Source organism: Parambassis ranga, chromosome 6, assembly GCF_900634625.1.
Source record: "Parambassis ranga chromosome 6, fParRan2.1, whole genome shotgun sequence".
Lineage (NCBI taxonomy): Eukaryota > Metazoa > Chordata > Actinopteri > Ambassidae > Parambassis > Parambassis ranga.
The window spans coordinates 11,466,610-11,486,270 of NC_041027.1; the positions used below are offsets into that span (position 1 = coordinate 11,466,610).

The 19,661-nt window shown below is 43.1% G+C and overlaps 2 protein-coding genes across 5 annotated transcripts in view; both read left to right on the plus strand.

The window, feature by feature from the left end:
* The first annotated feature begins 36 nt into the window (after positions 1 to 36).
* Positions 37 to 11,087, plus strand: lmf1 (lipase maturation factor 1). 3 transcript variants are annotated; one of them, XR_003670905.1, is made up of 13 exons: positions 37 to 261; positions 680 to 989; positions 1,155 to 1,165; positions 2,109 to 2,257; positions 5,162 to 5,227; positions 6,936 to 7,103; positions 7,575 to 7,755; positions 8,605 to 8,758; positions 8,846 to 9,029; positions 9,750 to 9,862; positions 10,084 to 10,359; positions 10,692 to 10,741; positions 10,820 to 11,087. XR_003670905.1 is itself a non-coding variant. In XM_028408104.1 (11 exons), exons 1-11 carry the CDS (start codon positions 48 to 50, stop codon positions 10,268 to 10,270), a joined length of 1,737 nt encoding a protein of 578 aa, XP_028263905.1. In that variant the 5' UTR covers positions 37 to 47; the 3' UTR covers positions 10,271 to 10,641. The 3 variants fall into 3 exon arrangements, 1 of the variants encoding a protein (XP_028263905.1); XR_003670906.1 differs by having other exon boundaries at positions 10,084 to 10,351; XM_028408104.1 differs by lacking the exons at positions 10,692 to 10,741; positions 10,820 to 11,087 and having other exon boundaries at positions 10,084 to 10,641.
* rab26 (RAB26, member RAS oncogene family) overlaps positions 10,332 to 19,661 on the plus strand; it is a 55,845-nt gene continuing 46,515 nt past the window's right edge. Inside the window, exons 1-5 of one of the 2 annotated variants that reach the window (XM_028408107.1) lie at positions 10,332 to 10,351; positions 10,692 to 10,741; positions 10,820 to 10,860; positions 13,692 to 13,886; positions 14,377 to 14,487. In XM_028408107.1, the coding sequence (XP_028263908.1) occupies positions 10,858 to 10,860; positions 13,692 to 13,886; positions 14,377 to 14,487 (309 nt within the window). In that variant the 5' untranslated portion in view covers positions 10,332 to 10,351; positions 10,692 to 10,741; positions 10,820 to 10,857. Of the gene's footprint in view, positions 10,352 to 10,691; positions 10,742 to 10,819; positions 10,861 to 13,691; positions 13,887 to 14,376; positions 14,488 to 19,661 lie in introns of those variants that run through there. The other variant, XM_028408108.1, reaches the window with a different exon arrangement.

Below are 19,661 nucleotides of genomic sequence, written 5' to 3' on the forward strand. Positions count from 1 at the left end.
TTCTATTTCCGCGTCTGTTTTATCACGTGACCGTGAGATCAGTAAACATGGCGGCGCGCAGTGACAGTTCAGACGGCTCCGTGAGGAAAAGACGCGTGGACAGCAGGAGGACAGACACAGACTCCGTCCTCAGCAGCGCTAAAAATGAAGCGAACACCAGCAAAGACTGTGAGGAAGAGAAGCAGGAGCTTCTGTCTTTACAGCCGGGGACTTTCTGGCTCACTCGTATTGTGCTGCTGCGTTCAGTCGCCTTTATTTACTGTAAGTTACGTCCACACAGTGAAGTGTACATAATGTATATATTCTGATTATGTTTAGCTCAACTACGTTTTGTTTCATAAAACCTTCACCTCTGAAGAATTCAAACTGCTGCTAGTAGCACGTAATGCTCGTGTTAGCAGCGTCTTGCTAACAACTGCACTGTTTATGTCAAAACATTTGGCTGAGTAGTCACAGATGTGCTTTGCTAGCTCCGTTTTTGCTGCCATTGCTATAACTTTTTACTACGTGCGACTGTATTGAGGATAACTGTTAGCTCTGCTACTACATGTATATGAAACTTAACTGTTTAAATGTGTAAATATCCATGTTTTGATCAGATAACCCTGTGTTTGAATGCAGTATGAACGCTGGATGACACTTTTAACCCCCTCTTTGTCTTCCTTTTTTCTGGTTGTAGTTGTGGCGTTCAGCGTTGCTTACAACCAAAACAAGCAGCTGATAGGCGAGCGTGGTCTAATGCCCTGCAAGAACTACCTCAACAGTGTCAAACGCTACGTAGGAGGAAAGATAGGCCTGGCTGCCTTGGCGTACACTCCCTCCGTTCTCTGGTTCTTGGACTGGAGCGACATGGACGCCAACCTGGATGGCATTGCCTTGGTGGGGATGGCGCTGTCGGCGTTTGTCCTGGTGACAGGAATGGCCAACGTGGTGATCATGTTTGCTCTGTGGGTGCTTTACCATTCACTGGTCAACGTGGGACAGCTATGGTGAGTGTGGGGACTGTGTCCCTCCTTTAGAACTGTGGTGAGAGAAAAACAGCTGTAATCTGTTCATTTCATGGTCAAAAATGAGTATAATTTAGAATACTTAAAACTATAACATACTACTATGTGTTATTAGATGAATGAAAATGTGTTTTCTTCTCTTTCTAGGTACTCCTTTGGTAAGTGAACTTCAAACTAAATCCTCCATGCCTTCCTTTCTTTCTCCTCCATATGAAGAAGTGGATTAGAGGCAGGCAGTTAATCTCAGGGAAGGACAGGTTTTGGTATGATCCATTCATAAAATATAGCATCATTGTGTTGGAAATGTATCCAAAAAAATTAAAGTATCTTTTAGTTCAACTGTCATGAATATAATGGTAAAAACACGACAGAAATAGGAGAGGATAAATATGAGGTTGCATGTTAAACCCCAGCCCAGATAAATGGCGAGGTCAGTGGCTGCTCTGTGATTGGCTAATGACACTTTGTAGTCAGAGACGCCAGGCCTGTGTCTGTGGTTGGGAGCTGTGGCTTCTATTACCCTGAAAAAAAAAAGATTCCCCCCCTTCCTTCTCTCCATCTGACTGTTTCTCTCAGCTTCTTTCTTTTATTTTGGATGGATTATCACACTCTGGCTGAAGTCTGATTGTTCCCAAGTCTAGACTGAAAACCAGAGGAGTTTGTGCTGCTTGGGACATTAGTGGCAGACATTTCTCTGTAATTGAAATCAGTCAGATGTGCTTCCCCCTTTACTATGCTAGCATTATTGTTTAGCTTGCAATATATGATGCGCTGCTCATCAACTGCTCATCTGCACTTATGTTGCAGTACATTCATTTCTGAATACTAATCGACAGGATGTTTGCATTTCCTGTTTTGGTCAGATGTGGAGTTAGCTCTGGCAGATTGACAGGTCAGAGTTCATCTTCAAATTTGAGCCTGCAGATGTGCACTGCTGCGCTGCAGTCATTATTTTAGCATGTTTTATTACTGCTTATGGTCACACAACAGTTTGCGCTGCTGCTCTCATCCTCTTGACATCATGTCTTGTAACATGCCTGCTCCCTGGAGCGTCGTTTGCTCTTCTGTACTGCAGCACACATATTGTGATTATTTGTGCAGGTTGGGAGAGCCAGCTGCTGGAGACAGGCTTTCTGGCTATTTTCTTGTGTCCGGTGTGGACTCTGTCCCAGGTCCCTCGCCTCTGCCCCCCCTCCCTCATCTGCATCTGGACCTTCAGATGGCTCATTGTTCGCATCATGCTGGGAGCTGTAAGTACACAGAAAGGATCACTTTTTTTTGTTCCATGCTACATTTACTCAACATCAAATGAAGACTGGAAGTTTCTTTACAGCAATATACGTGCTATGGTTCTCTTCTGGCTTTGTGGCTGCTATGGTGGCTCCATGATGTTGACAACTCGACAGCCATTTAGATGCATTGCTAAGGTGATCCTCTTACTTTTTCACCCAGCATCAGTTGCCCTCTATGACTATATGACCTGGGTTCACATGTCGGTCTGTCAGAAAATCCGCTCCAGATGCTAAATGACAAACAAAGGAAGCGCGCTGACTGTCTTTGGCTTTGGAAATCGTATAGATTGGTTAGCTTTGAAGCCCTGTTTTGACTGCATGATGAACATTCCTACATCTGCACATACTTGACAGTGGCAAATCCATTACAGAGTATATGAGATTATAACAGAAAAGCTTTGATGTTAAAGCACAACTCCTCAGAGCAAAGAGCTTAAAGTCCAGTTCAAGCCCTGCTATAGTTCCCTCTGTGTTTGATCCGCCCCGGTCACAGCAATTTATCTGTCTGACAGCACTGTGGTTCACCACTGCTATAGAGTTACTGCTTGTGAGCATATCCCACAAGCCCTTGTTTCTGTGTTGTTGCTCTCACATATTGCTTGACAGGTTTAAAATGAATTAAAACAACATTTTTCTCACTAAGCTTGATAAATCTGTGGCTGAATTACCCCACTAAATCGAGGAGAACGTCCAGCAATTAGCTCCAACCAAAACATAACAAAAAATAACAGATGACCATATGTTAAACAGAACCAGACACTGAGAAATGTGCTAATTAATTCATTAATTACCATCATGATTGCCCTCATTAGCACATATGAATGATCTATCATGCACAGTGTGATGGAATATTTATTTGCTGAGATGCTTTTTCTGTGAGGGTAATCAGGCAGAAAGCTGCAAATAAGTGTAGCTAATTAGATTTTTTGGAGACCATGTTGGCTCATTAACTGTTAAATACGGTAACAAAAACATATTTCCCTTACAAATACTGTAAATCAGCCTGTCAGGTAAAGTGTGGTTATTATTTTTGTATTAGGGCTGCTGTGGTTATTCATATTTTTTATGGGCCGCGTGAGTAAAAATACAAAAATAACTCACTAAAAATATTCGATAATCTGCTCCGTCCATCTTTAACTTGTTAACTTATTCACTGATTTCATGTGTTTTCTGGTTATTTTTGAGTTCCGTCAGAGAGCAAAGTAACCAAATTAATGCTTTTCTGGCTCTGACTCTCCTTGAAAAGTGCTGGCACTGCATTTGTGGATTGGATTATACACAGTTTACTGCTGGCACGGACATGTCTATTAAACATTCCTGCAGTTGGAAATGCTCCGCTGGGTGTGGAATTTTGTGCGTTAGAGCGTTAACGGTGAGAATGTGATCATCAAATCTGATTTTCTTGCTGGCATGTTGAGTTCTCCAGAAGAACACCTGGTCAGCTGGAGGAGAGAAGACTTAAAAATACTGCATCTAAATCCTGTTTTCACAGTTGGAATCTAGGGTAACCCTTCTCTTGCCAGTGTTGCCGTGGTTTACCTCCTGTCATATGCATTTGTTTTATGTTTGTTTGTATATCTGGAAGACCGTACTTGAGGTCTGAACCTTACTTTTTGTGGAGTGTGTTCACACCCTGCTGCCATGCTGACAGAACATTTCATGCCTTGAAAAGATTGGTCATAAGGGAAGGAAGGATCTTTATCTCCTTATGAAAACTTCCACAAATCCCTCGACACTCCCTACAGACTGCTGTTTATGTCAGACGTTTGTATATCAGGTTGTAATTGATGACATTTCGGGATCTCATGACTATATTGGATTATCAGCAGCCATGTTCAGGCTGCGCCACCTCAACAGCCAGCAGCCAGGCTTTTATAATCAGAATGAAATGTCCTGATTTTTCTAAATCTGGTTAGGGACGTTAGCGGGCGATTTATTCCACATTCCATGGCAACCACATGACGGGCCGACGTGTCAATATTGACAGTCTCGTGTCCTGGATGGAGCGCTGTTTACTTACTTAAGCTGCTGGAAAACAAGCCCAGAAGGAGGAGACATTTTCTGCTTATTTAAAAGCTATTACTAATAATTATTAGTCACACATACACTGTATGATATATTAATATTGACACTAATATTGCTACTTGTGTGTGTTCTTTGCTGTTGTTATATGGTCCTTCATGTTTTTGGGAATACTTCTACGTCATGGCTTAGACGCCCTTCTCTGTGTGACTGTCTGAACGATGTGTTCAGACAGCAGGCAGATTTGATTTGATCTGAGTGGCTCTCCACTTTATAATAAAGTGTCCACTGAAAGCAGTGTCCCTCACTCAAACTGTGCAGACAACTGTGAGCATGATAGCTGCAAACTGAGACTGATGATTATCAGATGTCCCCAACAAACTCGATGTTCTTTAAAGTCAAGTGAGTTTTGTTGCTATTAGACAATAAAACAAAAAATAAAAATAGCCCCATTAAATTTAAATGTTAAAGTCTATGTATCAAATTAAACCCATCATCAAGTGAAGGGAGAAGTGATGAGAAGAGACAAAGAAGCATGGGTCATACAATGACCACACCAGTGAGTGCACTGGAGGCAATGCGGGTAAAGTGCCTTGCCCAAGGACACACAACAATGATTAGGGAGGAGTTGGGATCGAACCACCAACCTTCCGGTTATTGGACAACCCTGCTCTACCACTGAACCACTGCTTATATGTAATCAGTTAATCCAGCTTCTGATCATTTGGGAGTCTTCAGCGAGTGTCAATCTGCAGGCCGTCCATGTTTTTTCATTGTTTTTGTTTTGCAGTAAATGCTGTGCCGTCGTTCAGTGTTACTGATGTTGTCTGTCTTTTTCAGGGTCTTATCAAAATCAGAGGCGACAAATGCTGGAGAGACCTCACCTGCATGGACTACCACTACGAGGTGTGTGTGTAGAGTGTGTATTTTATGTCCTGTTTGGTTTCATTGTCACTAGCAGTGATGAAATGCTCCACTGGGCTTGGGTTTTGTCTTCTGAATGGTGACAAGGCTTCACCACATCAGGGCAGCACATTACAGAAAGCACTGTTGTGGGTTTCAGTAAATCAGCTTCTAACACGGAGTGTGGAGTTTTGTAAATCCAGTGTTTGTGTTTTTTTTTTTTTCCCTCCCTGTGGGACTCTGAGCCGCTCTGACCCTCTCTGCTCTCTGTTAGCAAGCCGCAGTGGGAGGAAGCTCTTCTTCTTCTTCTTCTTCTTCTGTAATTAACACAGACAGGAACACACCGGCTCCGACGGGAGTGAATGACTGGAGATGACACACAGAGTAGGAATATTCATCCTGTCTGTGGCTGCCATACATACACACTGACTCCGGTGGGATTTGATAACTAGTGCTGTGTGGAGATTATAATCCTCCGTGACGTGAAGCACATATGTTTCCTTCTGTTTAAAACGGTTCTGTGGGAGTTTTTACACAGTTTTAGGATTGTGGGAGAATGAGAGTTCTCAAAGATGTGGAGATGGAATATGAGATTAAAGACTGATATCATAATTATGTCAATAAATAAATCATTTGTTGCTCTAACTTTAATTGATAATTGGTTCTTAGTGAAGTTAAAACAACATATGCATTCTTTTTTTCCATCTTTACTACCGTCTTTGTTTATTTCTGTAGTTATGTGATACATATTTGTGTGTCAGGGAACAGTTATTGATCCAGTATGATCGGTAGTTTATAGCTAATGATTAGTCGGCACGGTTTGCAACGGCTTCCTAGAATAGCTGTGTGTGTGGACAGAGCGGCTAATAACACCTAGAGTCTTGCTTGAATTATATTCTCATTAAAAATGGAGGAATTGCATTAAATGCTTGCATATTGGATCTTTAAATTCTGACTAGTTAGCGTTAGTGTAGCAAGAAATGTGTTGTCAGTTGGCAAATCATCTCACAATGGGGACCTTATACTCCATGCTGGGTCAGTTTCCCTAACTCGGTCCAACCTAAACTGTCAGCAGCCCAAGGGGTTTACACACAGACACACACACGGTGAGCCACCGGAAGCCACTGGCGCCAGGTGAAGCCTTATTAACCCCCTCTGACACACTGCTCCCTTTCAAACCTCCAGATCTCCTCCTGTCCTCGGGGGACTGCGTAGGTGTGTTTCAGCATAGTTGGTGTTTGTTGCAGGCCGTGTGGGGTTGTTTGGTTTGTGTGAGGCCAGGTGTGTTTTGGGTAATTTACAGGTTAAATAACCTCAGTTATTTGTCTTCTATTATGCAAAATAAACAATGAATATATAGATTAGTATGACATCTGTCTTCCACCACCTCACGGTTCCTACACAGTTTACATGCAACCACCTCATGAACACACACTTAATCATACGTCCACTGCGCCTCACAGTATGAAATGTCTTTTTGTGCGTAGGTGTGGTTGTCTTCATTTAAATAAAGTTCTGTCTTTATTTAGACATGGAAATGTTTCCCTCCAAGGTGTGGCACCATAAATTACCCTCTGAGACAAGAGTCTGTGCCAAAGTAAAGCAGAGAAAACTTCCATTTGAGCAGCCTAAGTTTAGAACATGTTTGCTGCAGAAAATACTTTTTATTAGCATAAATTAAAAAAAAATAAATCTTAATCTCTCTATTCAGACCCAGCCAGTTCCCAACCCTATGTCGTACTACATGCACCGCTCGCCGTGGTGGTTCCATCGCTTTGAGACATTGTCCAATCACTTCGTCGAGCTCATCGTGCCATTCTTCACCTTCCTGGGCAGACGGATGTGTACCGTCAATGGAGCCATTCAGATCCTTTTCCAGGTAATGAACACTGAACACAGATAAGATGGTTAGCAATTAATTAAAGTAAATTATTAAAGAGAGACCCCATGACACAGCTGGGAATTCTGTGGATGCTGACTCGCTTCTGGAGTCAGCCTCATGTGGCCACCGCGGGAACTGCAGTCTTCATTTTTCAGTGTGCTGTTAGGTCATACTAGGCTGGTGAATGAAGGATGATTAACCACCCGTGATGGGTAATGGGTGGATAAATGGATCGATCCAAAAATAAAATTACAAAAATGTAAATAAAAATTAGTTTCAAACATGGTTTTTTTTACCCCCAGTTTGAATTCTCTTGTTCAGGTGTTCATGTACTACGTAAAAACATACATATACAAATACATTTCTTCTAATTGATTAGTGCCTCTGGTTGCAAAAAGTAACTAGTAATCGTGTGCCTGCTTACAGTTTAGGGTTTTTTCTCTCTGCCTTGTGTTTCGTGGGCTTTAGGTGGTTTTGATACTGAGTGGGAACCTCAGTTTCCTGAACTGGCTGACCATCGTCCCTAGCTTGGCCTGTTTTGACGATGCGTCGCTTGGCTTCTTGTTTCGCTCTGGGTCTGGAGCCAAGAAAGCGGTGCTGGAGATACAGAACCAGGATGTAGCCGGACGTACACACAAACCTACCAAAGGTACTCGGATTCTTTCTAATCTGTCGTGGCGTTTTTTTGCTTTTGAAATACAGTACAAGTAGAATGGCATGAGTAGGTGGAGAGTCTGCTCATGTTGGAGAGGGAATTATGGGAATAAAAGGGATTAACACTTGGACAGCTGAGTTGCTGGGAACAGTATGACATATGGTTTATTGGAATTTAAAGAGATGTCGGTTACATTTTTTTTTTTTTTTTTTTTAACAATAGAGCCTGCTTAAAATGTGGTAAAAGTGCAAGACTGGCCCCTCTCTAATTGGTCTCATTGGAGCCATCAGTGTTCTTATTTTATTGTAGGATGTTGAATATAAAATCGCCCTGTACCTGGAGCGTGAGCACGCTTTAATCATTTGAACAGACCCAGAAAGTCTGTCTCGGTGAGAAAAGATTTATTTGGATTATCTTGATGTGTTTAACATGCATGGGATAAGCAGGCAGACACAGGTAGGAAGGAAGTGACGCAGACCTGGCCAGCATCCTGTGATCTCACAGTCGTTTTCCACTGACTGATCCTGCCAGGCCGTCCTCCCTTCTCTCACAGGCCAGACAATAACAAATGCCACCAAGATTTAAGCTGTAATTACAGATTTCCCTTTGGGCCTCTCGGTTTCAGTTTAAAATCCTGGAATAAAAATGTCAGATGTATTATTTCGATGGAAGTCTACACGATTAAAACAGTAAATAAGCTTTTAGGAGGCTCCTTGAGGCTAAGAGTAGCGGCCCTGTGCATCATTCTATGCAGTCTCATCAAACCCAATGATCTCCTGTCAGAATTTCTAGGCACATATTGTACTTTTATATCACATTTTTTTCTATCTTTGTGTGTGTCAGGTATGTTTATACGTCGCGTGGTGAATATTTCTTTGGGTGTTCTGATCGGATACCTGAGCATCCCCGTGGTGATGAACCTGTTAAGTTCCAGGCAGGTGATGAACACCTCCTTCGACCCTCTGCGCATCGTCAACACCTACGGGGCCTTTGGCAGGTACAGTGAGGGGTCTTTCACAAGCTGCACTGAAGTTATGAATAATTCTCTACTACAATATTCATCTGATCTAATTTCTCTCACCAGCATCACCAAAGAGCGTACTGAGGTGATTTTCCAGGGCACTATGAGCGCAGACCCCAAGGATCCTGAAGCAGTTTGGGAGGAGTACCAGTTCAAATGTAAGCCAGGGGACGTTTACCAACGGCCGTGCCTTATATCACCATACCACTACCGGCTGGACTGGCTCATGTGGTTCGCTGCCTTCCAGGTGAGACACAGAGCAGCGGAAACATAGTTGAACATAGCTTCTGTGAGCTCATTCTCACCAGGAGAACGTCCTTTTATTTCAGTCCTTGAAAACGGCACATATTCAAAACAAAAGTTAAATGCAGGCGAAAACCAAACTGTCAGGTGTCAGGGGACTCGAAGCTTGCACTCATGACTGTCAACCGCTTTATATACCCGTCCCTAGCAGCCTGTGTACTCTGACTTTTGGTCTCATTTTCGGATGTCAGCCAATACGATCATACGTAATGTATGGCAGGCAATATGACCATATGCTCCGTTACCATGAGAGTATTTGGTGGCTGTATTGTCGACCAAATGTGCCAATTTTATGAGGGCGTGTTGGCTTTTGCACATCAATCAGCTTGGGGGCGGGTCTATGTTTTTATTCTGTCTTAAAGGGACAGTTCCATGATCAGATATTCATAGTTTCCCTCTGGTCTAGACTAGAGTTGTCTTTATCTAGCCATAGACACTTCTGTCTGACTCCTATGTAATGAAACTAAATGGCACTTGGCTTGTAGCACCCAAGAAAAAATCGGTTGAAAAACTCAACAACAGCATCTCTCTCCAGAAGTCATGATTGTGTTACTCAAGAAAATCCACAGTCCTTGTTCTGAGCAGTTCCATAAAGGAACTATTTTCTACCAAAATACACCTAACAACTGATTGTTTTCCCACATTCATGTCTGTGTCTGTGCAGACCTACGAGCAGAGTGAGTGGGTCATACACATTGCAGGACGCCTGCTTTCCAACGACAGCACCGTCCTCTCTCTGATCGACCACAACCCCTTTCAAGGCAGAGACCCACCCAGGTAAGCACTCAGTCGACACCAGCTTTGCCAAGCTGTTACTTCCTGAAAGTAGATCTGTCCTCCTAATAATCGCTTGACTTGGCATGGTTCATTTACACTGTCCTACAGCACCCTCTGGTGAAGCAGTCAGGAGTCTGTTTTCACAGCGCTGCACTCTTCTTAGCATCTAGCATCTGCATTTTTTTTTAAATCTTTGCTTTTTGTGTGTGTGTGCCACTCAGGTGGGTTCGAGGAGAACATTTTATATACAAGTTCAGCCAGCCAGGCAGCGCCAGCGCAGCGCAGGGCAAGTGGTGGTTGAGAAAACGCATCGGAGCCTATTTCCCTGCCGTGGACCTCGAAGGACTCAGGGGCTACTTCCAGTCCAGGAACTGGCCTCACCCACATATTCCAGTAAACAGAAACTAAAGCCAAAAGATCTCAGCGCCAAAAAGGGAAATCATCAGTGTTGTGGTTTCAGTGCCATACTGTTGGACTACTTGGACACAGGTGATCAGGTGTGAACATCAAGTTCTGTGAAGCTAAGTGTATTTATTCCCAAACAATGTGATGGTTTTTATCGGGACACATCTTCACTGATCACAGTTCATTCCTGTCTGAAAAAATCTGCCTTATTTGTACTGTTACTTCTACCATTCTGATACTGAAGAGCACTTCAGATAGGATGTAGGCTGTTTTTCCAGTATCTGATGCTAACTGGGATTTGATGTCCAGGTCAGGACGAACAGAAAGTTTTACTGTTCACAGCACAATAAATGTAGGTCCAGATTATTCAAAAATGTGTGACGTGTGCAAATGTGTTTTTTCCTTGATCTTCTTCCATCGAAAGAACTGGATGACTGTTCCACTAAGATGCCACCAGGTGGTGCTGTTCTCCAGGTAATTCCTACCTTCTGCGTTTTATGCATTGACCACTTATAAAAAATATATTTTTTAAGTCAACTAATATACTTCAAGGTGTGACAGCTCTACAATGTCAACAACACCATCCATCCATGGTAAGTATGAACTAAAACACCACGTCCCTTATGGCAGGCATCATTCAGCACAAAACAATGAGTGCGAGTGTAAGTTTTTTTTTTTTTTAAAAGCTCCCCGTGTGTGACTGTAATCTAGTAAATGGAAAAAAAAAAAACACTCAACAAATTCATCAGTGTTTGTCTCACCTCCAGATCCAACCATGTGAAGCACAATAAGCCATCTGTCTGTACTCCATTTAAAAAAATAACCCAGTACAAACAGTGATTTGTTTCTGTTTATGTGACACAGTGGGTCTGTATCTTTGAGGAATGAGCAGCCGCACCGAGTCTGACAAAGCTATTTTCATCATACTTGCTCCTTAGATAAATGTTGTCAGCATGATGGAGGTGGAACAGTATATTGAGTCCATTCTCTGGATAATGAAGACCTCTTTAACTACTGTGGAGCCTCCTTCTTTTATGTAGCCGCATTGATAATGAAGCTGAAAGCTAGCAAGCCAATTCAGTTCCTGTATGCTTACACAAAACAGTATTTTGCAAAAAAAAAAAAAAAAAAAATTCTCTCTTCTCACTTAATTCCTGTCTCTGTGATAGGCCCTCTCTCCATGGACCCAGCACCTATGTTGGGACTCCCACTGACTTTTATTCAAAAACTCTCTAGTAATGCTTAGCATCATCATTTAACATCTTGTATTTATTTAATAAATGGTCATCTTGATTATTTAATACTGAAGTCCATAAAATGTTATATTGTTAGTGATAAATCAGCTACTTTAAAGGTAGGGTAGGAGATTTTGAAAACTCAGTGAGAGTCACCCAGATTTTAAAAGTAAACACACGCCCCTTTCTCTCGGAGCTCACCCCGAAGCCACGCCTCCCAATCACATGGACGTGCATTACCTGAAGACGAGCTGCAGTCTGACTTCGGCCATCATGCACGGACCTCTCTGGTGCGCGCAGAGCAGGAAGAGAGTGACAACCAACCAATACTCCGCGCAGGGTCCACCCGGAGGATTGGCTGATGTTTTTAGCGTTTTATAGCTTCCACAGATGATAAATATTCTTCGTTTTAATGCGAAACTGCCGAACTAATTGGTTGCTATCAGATTGCAAAGAGAAGTTACACTAATTTTAAAAAAAGAGCATCAGAATGAAATCTCCTTCCCTACCTTTAATCAGTTTGGCTGTAGCAGGAGCTCTGTCATCCCATCAGTGGTGAATGGGTGTGTGCGCTGCTCCCGTTGTTATCTTCTCATTGCCCCTGACAATGCACCACTCACACAGCATGGATGTTTTTAATAGCCTCCTCCTCAAACTCACGTCTGCTTCCTGTTTGTTGTGTTCTTTGCGTCTGGGCTGAAAATAAATTTCCCTGCTGAATGGCTCCTTTCATGAGACTTTGATGGTTAACTTAACGGATCACACGGCCATGCATTGTGTAACACACAGCGGCCTCTGATATAATATTAAAAGTGGAGGTGTCTCTGCAGCGATGCTCTATGATGACCAACGATGGATGTGGGTTGTCAGTTCAAGTCACTGCTGGGGAAAATCAGTCCGGAAACAAAGGAATGAATCACATCACTGATGCACCAGTAATAAGAATAGAGTTCCCTGACGTGAATGTTTCTAACTAAAGAAGGTTGTGACGGGCACCAATGGTACAAATGAGTCACCTGTGCAGTGGATGGAGGCAAAAACATGCAAACAAATGTGCATGAGCTACTGTAGATACTGTATGTGACAGAATAAGAAGCTGAAGGCTGATGGATTTTCTGCATCTGTGCAATAGAAGCTAACACTAACAGGCACTTTGGATAGATGCTATGAAACTTGAGCTTAGTAATGCCTCTTTTCACCCAGCGATTTTGGGTTACCACGGCATCTAACACCCAAACATCACCTCTGCTAAAGCCTAACCAAGTAGTTTTTGCCGTTTACTCTGCACGTCTGTGTTTTCTGACCAACCCTGACAACCAGTGACTCTCAGTGCTTCAGTTACATCATCTGTAGCCACTTGGGTTTAACCAGTTCCTTTCTGAATCCAATTTCCTGCTCTCTGCAGTCCCATCTGCTTTGTGTGCACCTGTGTGAGAGTGAGCACCGTTATACACCAAGTCCCACCTCTTCCAGCACGTCTGTCTGATGACATATCAGCTGGACTTTGTGCACTGTATCCAGAGGAGGGGCTGTTTGAATAGACCAGCAGAGGGATGCAGCCTTGGATTTCAAAGTGTCTGTGGAGAAATGGAAAGCTTCTTATTACAAGCTGTCAAGATTCTGAAAGTCTGAATCAATACCAACAACTAAGTGCAGCTTTTAGAGGAAAAACACACCCCAGAAACTGAATTTGATTTCTGTGTTAATTTTTAGGATGCAAATATGAAAAGCGAAATGCACTCATGTAACAGCATGATGAACTATTTAGCTCATCTTTGTGGTCATTTTAATTAGATGTTCAATTTGAGTAAATGAGTTTTAGGGTGGATTTTCTGCGGACGCACCATGCCATCCGCTCCCAACGTCTCACTGCGAGCGAGAGTGTGTGTGTGTGAGAGACAGAGACAGAGAGAGAGAGAGAGAGGCGGGGAGAGACTGCTGTTTACAGTGTGAACAGACCTCAGCTTCAGAGTCATCCAGCTGCACTGCCGGGACAACAGCTGCCTCTCTTTATGGCCAGTTTTCTGTCCGTGAAGTACCAATTTGCGCTTTTACGCACAATCATGATTTTGACGCGCAGGTGAACTTCTTTCGCCTCAACGACCAAAAAAAAAAAGGAAAGTGTTCCAACACTTGAAAGCAAACCCGTCTCATTTTTTTTAACCCTACACTCTCCTCACTGTGTTAAGCGCTCTGTTATCAGAACCATGTCCAGGAAGAAGGCAGTGAAAGGCAGAGGGAGCTCCAAGAGCCCCAAGTCGTCTCCAAGCAGCGGGAGGACGGGGAAAGGTCTCGCCGCAGCTGCTGCTCCGTCCTCCGGACTGGTTTATCCCAGCAGACCGTCCATCAGCAACAGCGGGGAGTTTTACGATATCGCCTTCAAGGTGAGCAGAGAGGATCAGACGCTGAGGTCTCATTACTCAACGCTCGGGGCTCTCCGGCTTGTATTCAATTAAGCTGATCAGTCAGAAGATTGGGTGAAGGGGTGACAGCAGCCAATTAAAGAACTTTAAAGAAAGTGGAGGCAGCAGAGGTGATGGCTGCTTTGAAGAAGTTTAACTACACACTTGTGTGGTGGTGGTGATGGAGGGATGTATTCTGAAGCAGGGAGCAGCTCAGATGGAACATCTGTGAATTGATTGTAATTCTGTTTTATGTATTTAATCAGTTTTACTTAAAATGGCATCACCTGTTTTGTACACATAACTTTTTATCTACAAACTCCATATTGTTCTTAAAATGGAAAAATAAAGCAGGATACACACAGGCTTGCATCACTGCAGAGCTTTTGAGAGTTTAAGTTTGTTCATGAGCGTCATAAATACCCACACGAGGCTTTGAGTTTGATCCCCTCCTCCTCCTCTGATGTCTCAGGTGATGCTGGTCGGGGATTCAGGTGTGGGGAAGACCTGTCTGCTGGTGCGCTTCAAAGACGGAGCCTTTCTGGCTGGGAGCTTCATCTCCACCGTGGGCATCGACTTCAGGGTGAGCAATGAAGCTTCGTCAGGTCACTGATGATCAGTCTGCAGCAGGTCTTTGTCTCAGACTGGGCCTGTTTTTTTCTACGTCACTGAATGTAATCTTAATGGTTGTCAAGGACAGTAAATGCACCGTCACCTCAATTAAACTTATTTTTCACACTAACCCAAAAGCCAATGGAAAAACTGGCTTTTTGTCAATTTAACTCACTTCCTGGTTGACCTACAGAAATGTTTCATCCCTTTGACACCATCTAGCTGAAAAACAGTTAAGTTTATGCTAACAGAACATGTGGACATTATGCTACATTTACATTAACAGAATATATGATGGTGTTGAATATGGGACCCATACAGCCACAAAAGTCAGAGCCTGAAAGTGTAAGGAGGTAGGTGTGGTGTGTGGAGGAATGGTGGGTGTACACTGACAGACTGTTAAGGAATCTGAGGTTCGAGTCTCCCTGACACCGTGAGCTGTTTTGTTTTCACCTGTGCTTAAAGGTAGGGTAGGAGATTGAGTCAGCCAGATTTAGAAAGTAAACACGCCCCTTTCTCTCGGAGCTCACCCCGAAGCCACGCCTCCCAATCACATGCACGCGCATTACCTGAAGACGATCTGCGGTCTGTGACTTCGGCCATCATGCACGTACCTCTGTGGTGCATGCAGAGCAGGAAGAGAGTGACAACCAGCCAATACTCCGCGCAGAGTCCACCCGGAGGATTGGCTGATGTTTTTTAGCGTTTTATAGCTTCCACAGATGATTCATATTCTTCGTTTTAATGCGAAACTGCCGAACTAATTGGTTGCTATCGGATTGTAAAGAGAAGTTACACTAAGTTAACAAAAAGTGCATCAGAATGAAATCTCCTACCCTACCTTTAAGGAATCTGAGGTTCGAGCCTCCCTGACACCATGAGCTGTTTTGTTTTCACCTGTGCTTAAGATTTGTTTTTAATGACGGTTGGATTTGGAACGAAAAACTACTGGTTAAGGGCAGACATTAAAAAGAGGATCTGGCAGTCGCCACTTTAAGATAACCATCAGGACGAGTCTCTGCCCCACATGTCAAAAATATCGACCTCATGTTAAGAGTCATACATGTAAAGCAGCAGACCTGTCTCACATGACTTGGACTACTGTCCACAGCTGCAGAGGACACTACTGAGCGACTGCAGTGCTCTCCTTGAGGAGTGGACTGACCTTCATGTGTTAAAACACTTCCTCTTGGCAGTGAATTAATTATTAAGGTCAGTAGCTGCAAATGGGAGCAGCTGAGAGGGACATTGTCCTTTGACTGAGAGTGACTTTAAACAAAGTTTTAGGAGGCTGCAACACACGTAAACTGAGGTGATGCTATAACCCAGTTTCTGCCCATTGTGTCCGTGGGGAAATTACAGAGGAGGGTTACAGTGCCAGTGAAGCCACATTTAAAGTGTCACAGCTGCGGACCAGAGGCAGTGACCTGTTTCAGTCTTTTACTGTCTTGTTGTTTTCCGCCAAGCTTGATCCCTGTAACTGCAGAATCTGACACAGCTGTTTGGAAAAACGTCCCCTAAGAGGCGTTCGGAGCCTCGCGCTGTCATCCAGAGCAGCTTACTGTAGAACAAGTGTAATAGCAGAAATGCCAGGAAGAAGCACATAAGCTGTAGACGCACTTATAAACGCTGCCTGGCTGGATGTCAGGGGGATGCATGGCTGCTTTAAAACATTCATATTGTGGTTGCTGCTTTACCTGAGTCCTCACCTGTGAGGGGGTGAGTCTTAAAGGGACAGTACACCAATCAATTTCAGTTGTTTTGAGTGACATAGCTTTGGAAATATTGACAATGAAGTACAAAAAAAGCAAACGTTCTCTCCTAAAATCATGACCTGGTTACTCAAGAACATCCACAGATCTTATTCTGAGGAATTTACTGAGGAAAGAAACATCAGCAGCTTTGAAACAATGCTGGTTTCCTGCGGCAATGATGGGAAAATAGGACAGTGATGTGGAACACAGCATCATGCAGCAAAAACTGTTTAGACTTTAAAAGCAGAGGTAAAAATAGATAAAGGACTTTTTAAAAAAAAAAATCTGCATTCATAGAAGAACGTCTGTGCAGCAGGAGGAGCTGGGTGTCATCACTTATCTCAGCAAACCGGACGAAGTCAGTGTGATCAGCTGATGCTTTGTCTGTTGTTGCCATCAGTATGACTGAGAGGTTGTGGCGGTGTGAGCAGATTTTTTTTTTAGGTGATTCTTTGCCGTTTAAACACAGCTGCAGTTCCTCGGGTGGCCATTTGAGGCTGCCTCAAAATATGAGTCAATCCACATAGACCTCCATGTTAAAATGTCCGACTTTAACAGCAGAAATAAACAAATACTAAATAATATATTTTGCTTTTTACTCACTCGTCTTCTTTCAGATATTTAGATGAGAGGATTTATGGCACTTTGTAGCAAGTGGCTATCTACGTAAGAGTGGCATCAAAGCTAAGAATCTCAGCCAAGTGTTTTTGAAGACGACAGCACACAGACTTCAGTTATTATTAGCAGCTTTAATGTCTGGATTGAAAGAAACAGTCCAGACTTATTGAACAGATGCTCGATGATGGCACTTTTCTTATCTAATAATAATTGAAAGCTTGTAAAGTATCAGAGTTAATTTTACTTATAAAATCACATGCTAATGCCACAGACAGGGATGTGATGCCAGCCACTGACTGATCTGAACATTTAGCTTCTGGTCCACTTTAACCCCGGTGTATTGCCACTTTACCACCTGAAATGCCCAGATTTGATTGGCTTTATCATGTTATCACGTGGGACGGCTAAACTCATATGCAATTGGTCAGTGCGTTTCCTCATGCGCTAAGCCAATACCGTAAAGTCAATGAAAGCTGCGGCAGTTAAAATAGAAGCGCCCCATCAGGTTTTAAAGAATAACCTGCTGTTTGGACTATAAGTTCGGGTCCGTATGGGACGGCTTCTGGGTCTGGATCCGGACCGTGGTCCGCCATTTAGTGACCCCTGCAGTAGACTGTATATAAAGGTTGATGACATGACGGCTCCAAAACATACGGCTTGCCCCCTGGTGGCAGGTCATAAACCCTGCACACACAGACCCCACTAAACTAAGGGTTCTCCTCAAATAAATGTTTTCCATAGAGCTATAGCTAGCTGTTAGCGTGCTGAATCTGTGCTTGAATGCTTTTTTTTTAGTAACCTCGTGGTGAGAAGTTGGTGTTTGGTCAGAACAGCATTCACGCATCTTAACCTGTGGTTCCAAGATGGTGTCTTATTCCAACATAGTGAAATATTTTGGCCATACTTTTGTACAGTAGATGGAGGCGGAGCTGCGTCATCCATCTTTATGTACAGTCAACAGGCTGTAGAACTGTTTCTGCTGTAAAGTCGGACATTTTAACATGAAGGTGTATGAGAACTGGTGCTCTTCTGGAGCCAGCATCAAATGGCCTACATTTTACTCCCCTACTTATAGACTTTAGTCAACTTTCTTTTCACAGTTATGGCTGGACAGTTCACTTTTCTTTTGTTATTTGTTTCATAGTAAGTTATAAAATCACCCAACAACACAAAGCCCTATCAGGAGGCTGACAAAAGGAGCTTGTTATCCATGTAAACACAGGCTCCTAGGGGCCAGCAGTGCAGCCTTTCAGTCCATCACGTAGCAGCTCTGAGAACCCACAACGCCTGAGTGTTGTTATGTGCTAAAAGTTGACACTTATTGTAGCAGTGAGCGACAAAAATCTAAGTTTCTCAGCACCGTCAGCAATGTGACCTTTTGCATACAAGACAATGAGGAATATTCAACACCCCGTGAGGGGAAGAAGAAAAGTTTTCAGAGGAGGGCACAACTTGCTTTTTCCATCTATTTATATATTCCTCCTGACGGAGAGAAATGATGAGTCAGAAATCAGACTTCAGCCGACGCTCTCCTGATTTCTCTTTTCCTGGGAGAAATTTGGTTGAATATCTGATGAGATGTGGAAGAATTGGTGCTGTTTTCCAATTTCCACTGTATGTGTGCATATCATTATGTGTGCTTCCTCTCATTTAAATAGTATGACTTTTGTCTCCCTTTCACCACCCATTCACTGTGCATGAAGTGATGCTGCACAGCGCCCGAGCTGTTAATCATTAGACAAACTGCTGCATAGCTCACACCAACACAGATGGTTTACTGTGTGTGTGTGTGGGGAGCACACTGTTGACCACCCTGACTGTCCTTTTAGAGCCAAGTGATAAGGTTAGCTTATCGCATGGCTCTTTATGGCCAGGTTAGCTTGATAATATATGTACAATGCCTCAAAAAGCTGCATACTGTTAAGTGTAGAATGAATAATGATCTTTCCTGATAGATTCTGGTGTTAAAATCTCAAGGTATGGCAACCAATACCCATGTGGATGTGTATCCAATGTTGGATAAGGTATTAAGGTGCCCAAAAAACAATGTACAAAGAGGACAACATTAGGTCACATTACATTATACGTCACATTGACACATGTTCATGCTAACGGTGACTGAAGCAGCTAAAGAAATCCTCTAATGGGATGCTTAATGAAAATTTAATAACATGTAATGTAAGCAGTGGCTCAGTGGTAGAGCAGGGTTGTCCAATAACCAGAAGGTTGGTGGTTCGATCCCAACTCCTCCCTAGTCATTGTTGTGTGTCCTTGGGCAAGGCACTTTACCCGCCTCCAGTGCACTCACTGGTGTGTGGCGCTACTTGCTGGCAGCCTGGGATTATTAAAGTTATAGAAAAACTAAATATATAAATAAATGATGTGCTAGCTCAAAGCTAAGTTGGATGAATGCTCAACCGCTAGCACCACAATTCATCCCAGTCTCACCAAGAAGACGTCGTGTGGTCTAACCCTGTTTTTCATGCTTAACCCCAACTGGGAGTTAAAAGGAAACTTAACTAATTGATTTATTATCGATGAAATATGGGGATGTGGGGTTGAAAGGGTTAAACAATTCCACACAGGCATGGAAATAGTGATGGGTGTATATTTGTGTGTGGAGGTTCCTCAGAGAGTTACACCACATGGACCCCAGCATGTTCAGATAGCTTTCTGTTTTTGGGAAAAAAAGGGGGGTTAAAAGCTGGGTTGCTTGGTTTTTTTTTGTCATCAGACATAGCTCCTAGTTCCTAAACGAGGCAGGCTGTCAGAG

What these genes read in the sequence shown, in the direction of transcription:
- lmf1 (XM_028408104.1), top strand. Translation starts at nt 48, where the DNA reads ATGGCGGCGCGCAGTGACAGTTCAGACGGCTCCGTGAGGAAAAGACGC. An exon ending in TTCAGTCGCCTTTATTTACT is followed by an intron (nt 262 to 679) that starts GTAAGTTACGTC and finishes TTCTGGTTGTAG; the next exon opens with TTGTGGCGTTCAGCGTTGCT. An exon ending in GCATGGACTACCACTACGAG is followed by an intron (nt 5,228 to 6,935) that starts GTGTGTGTGTAG and finishes CTCTCTATTCAG; the next exon opens with ACCCAGCCAGTTCCCAACCC.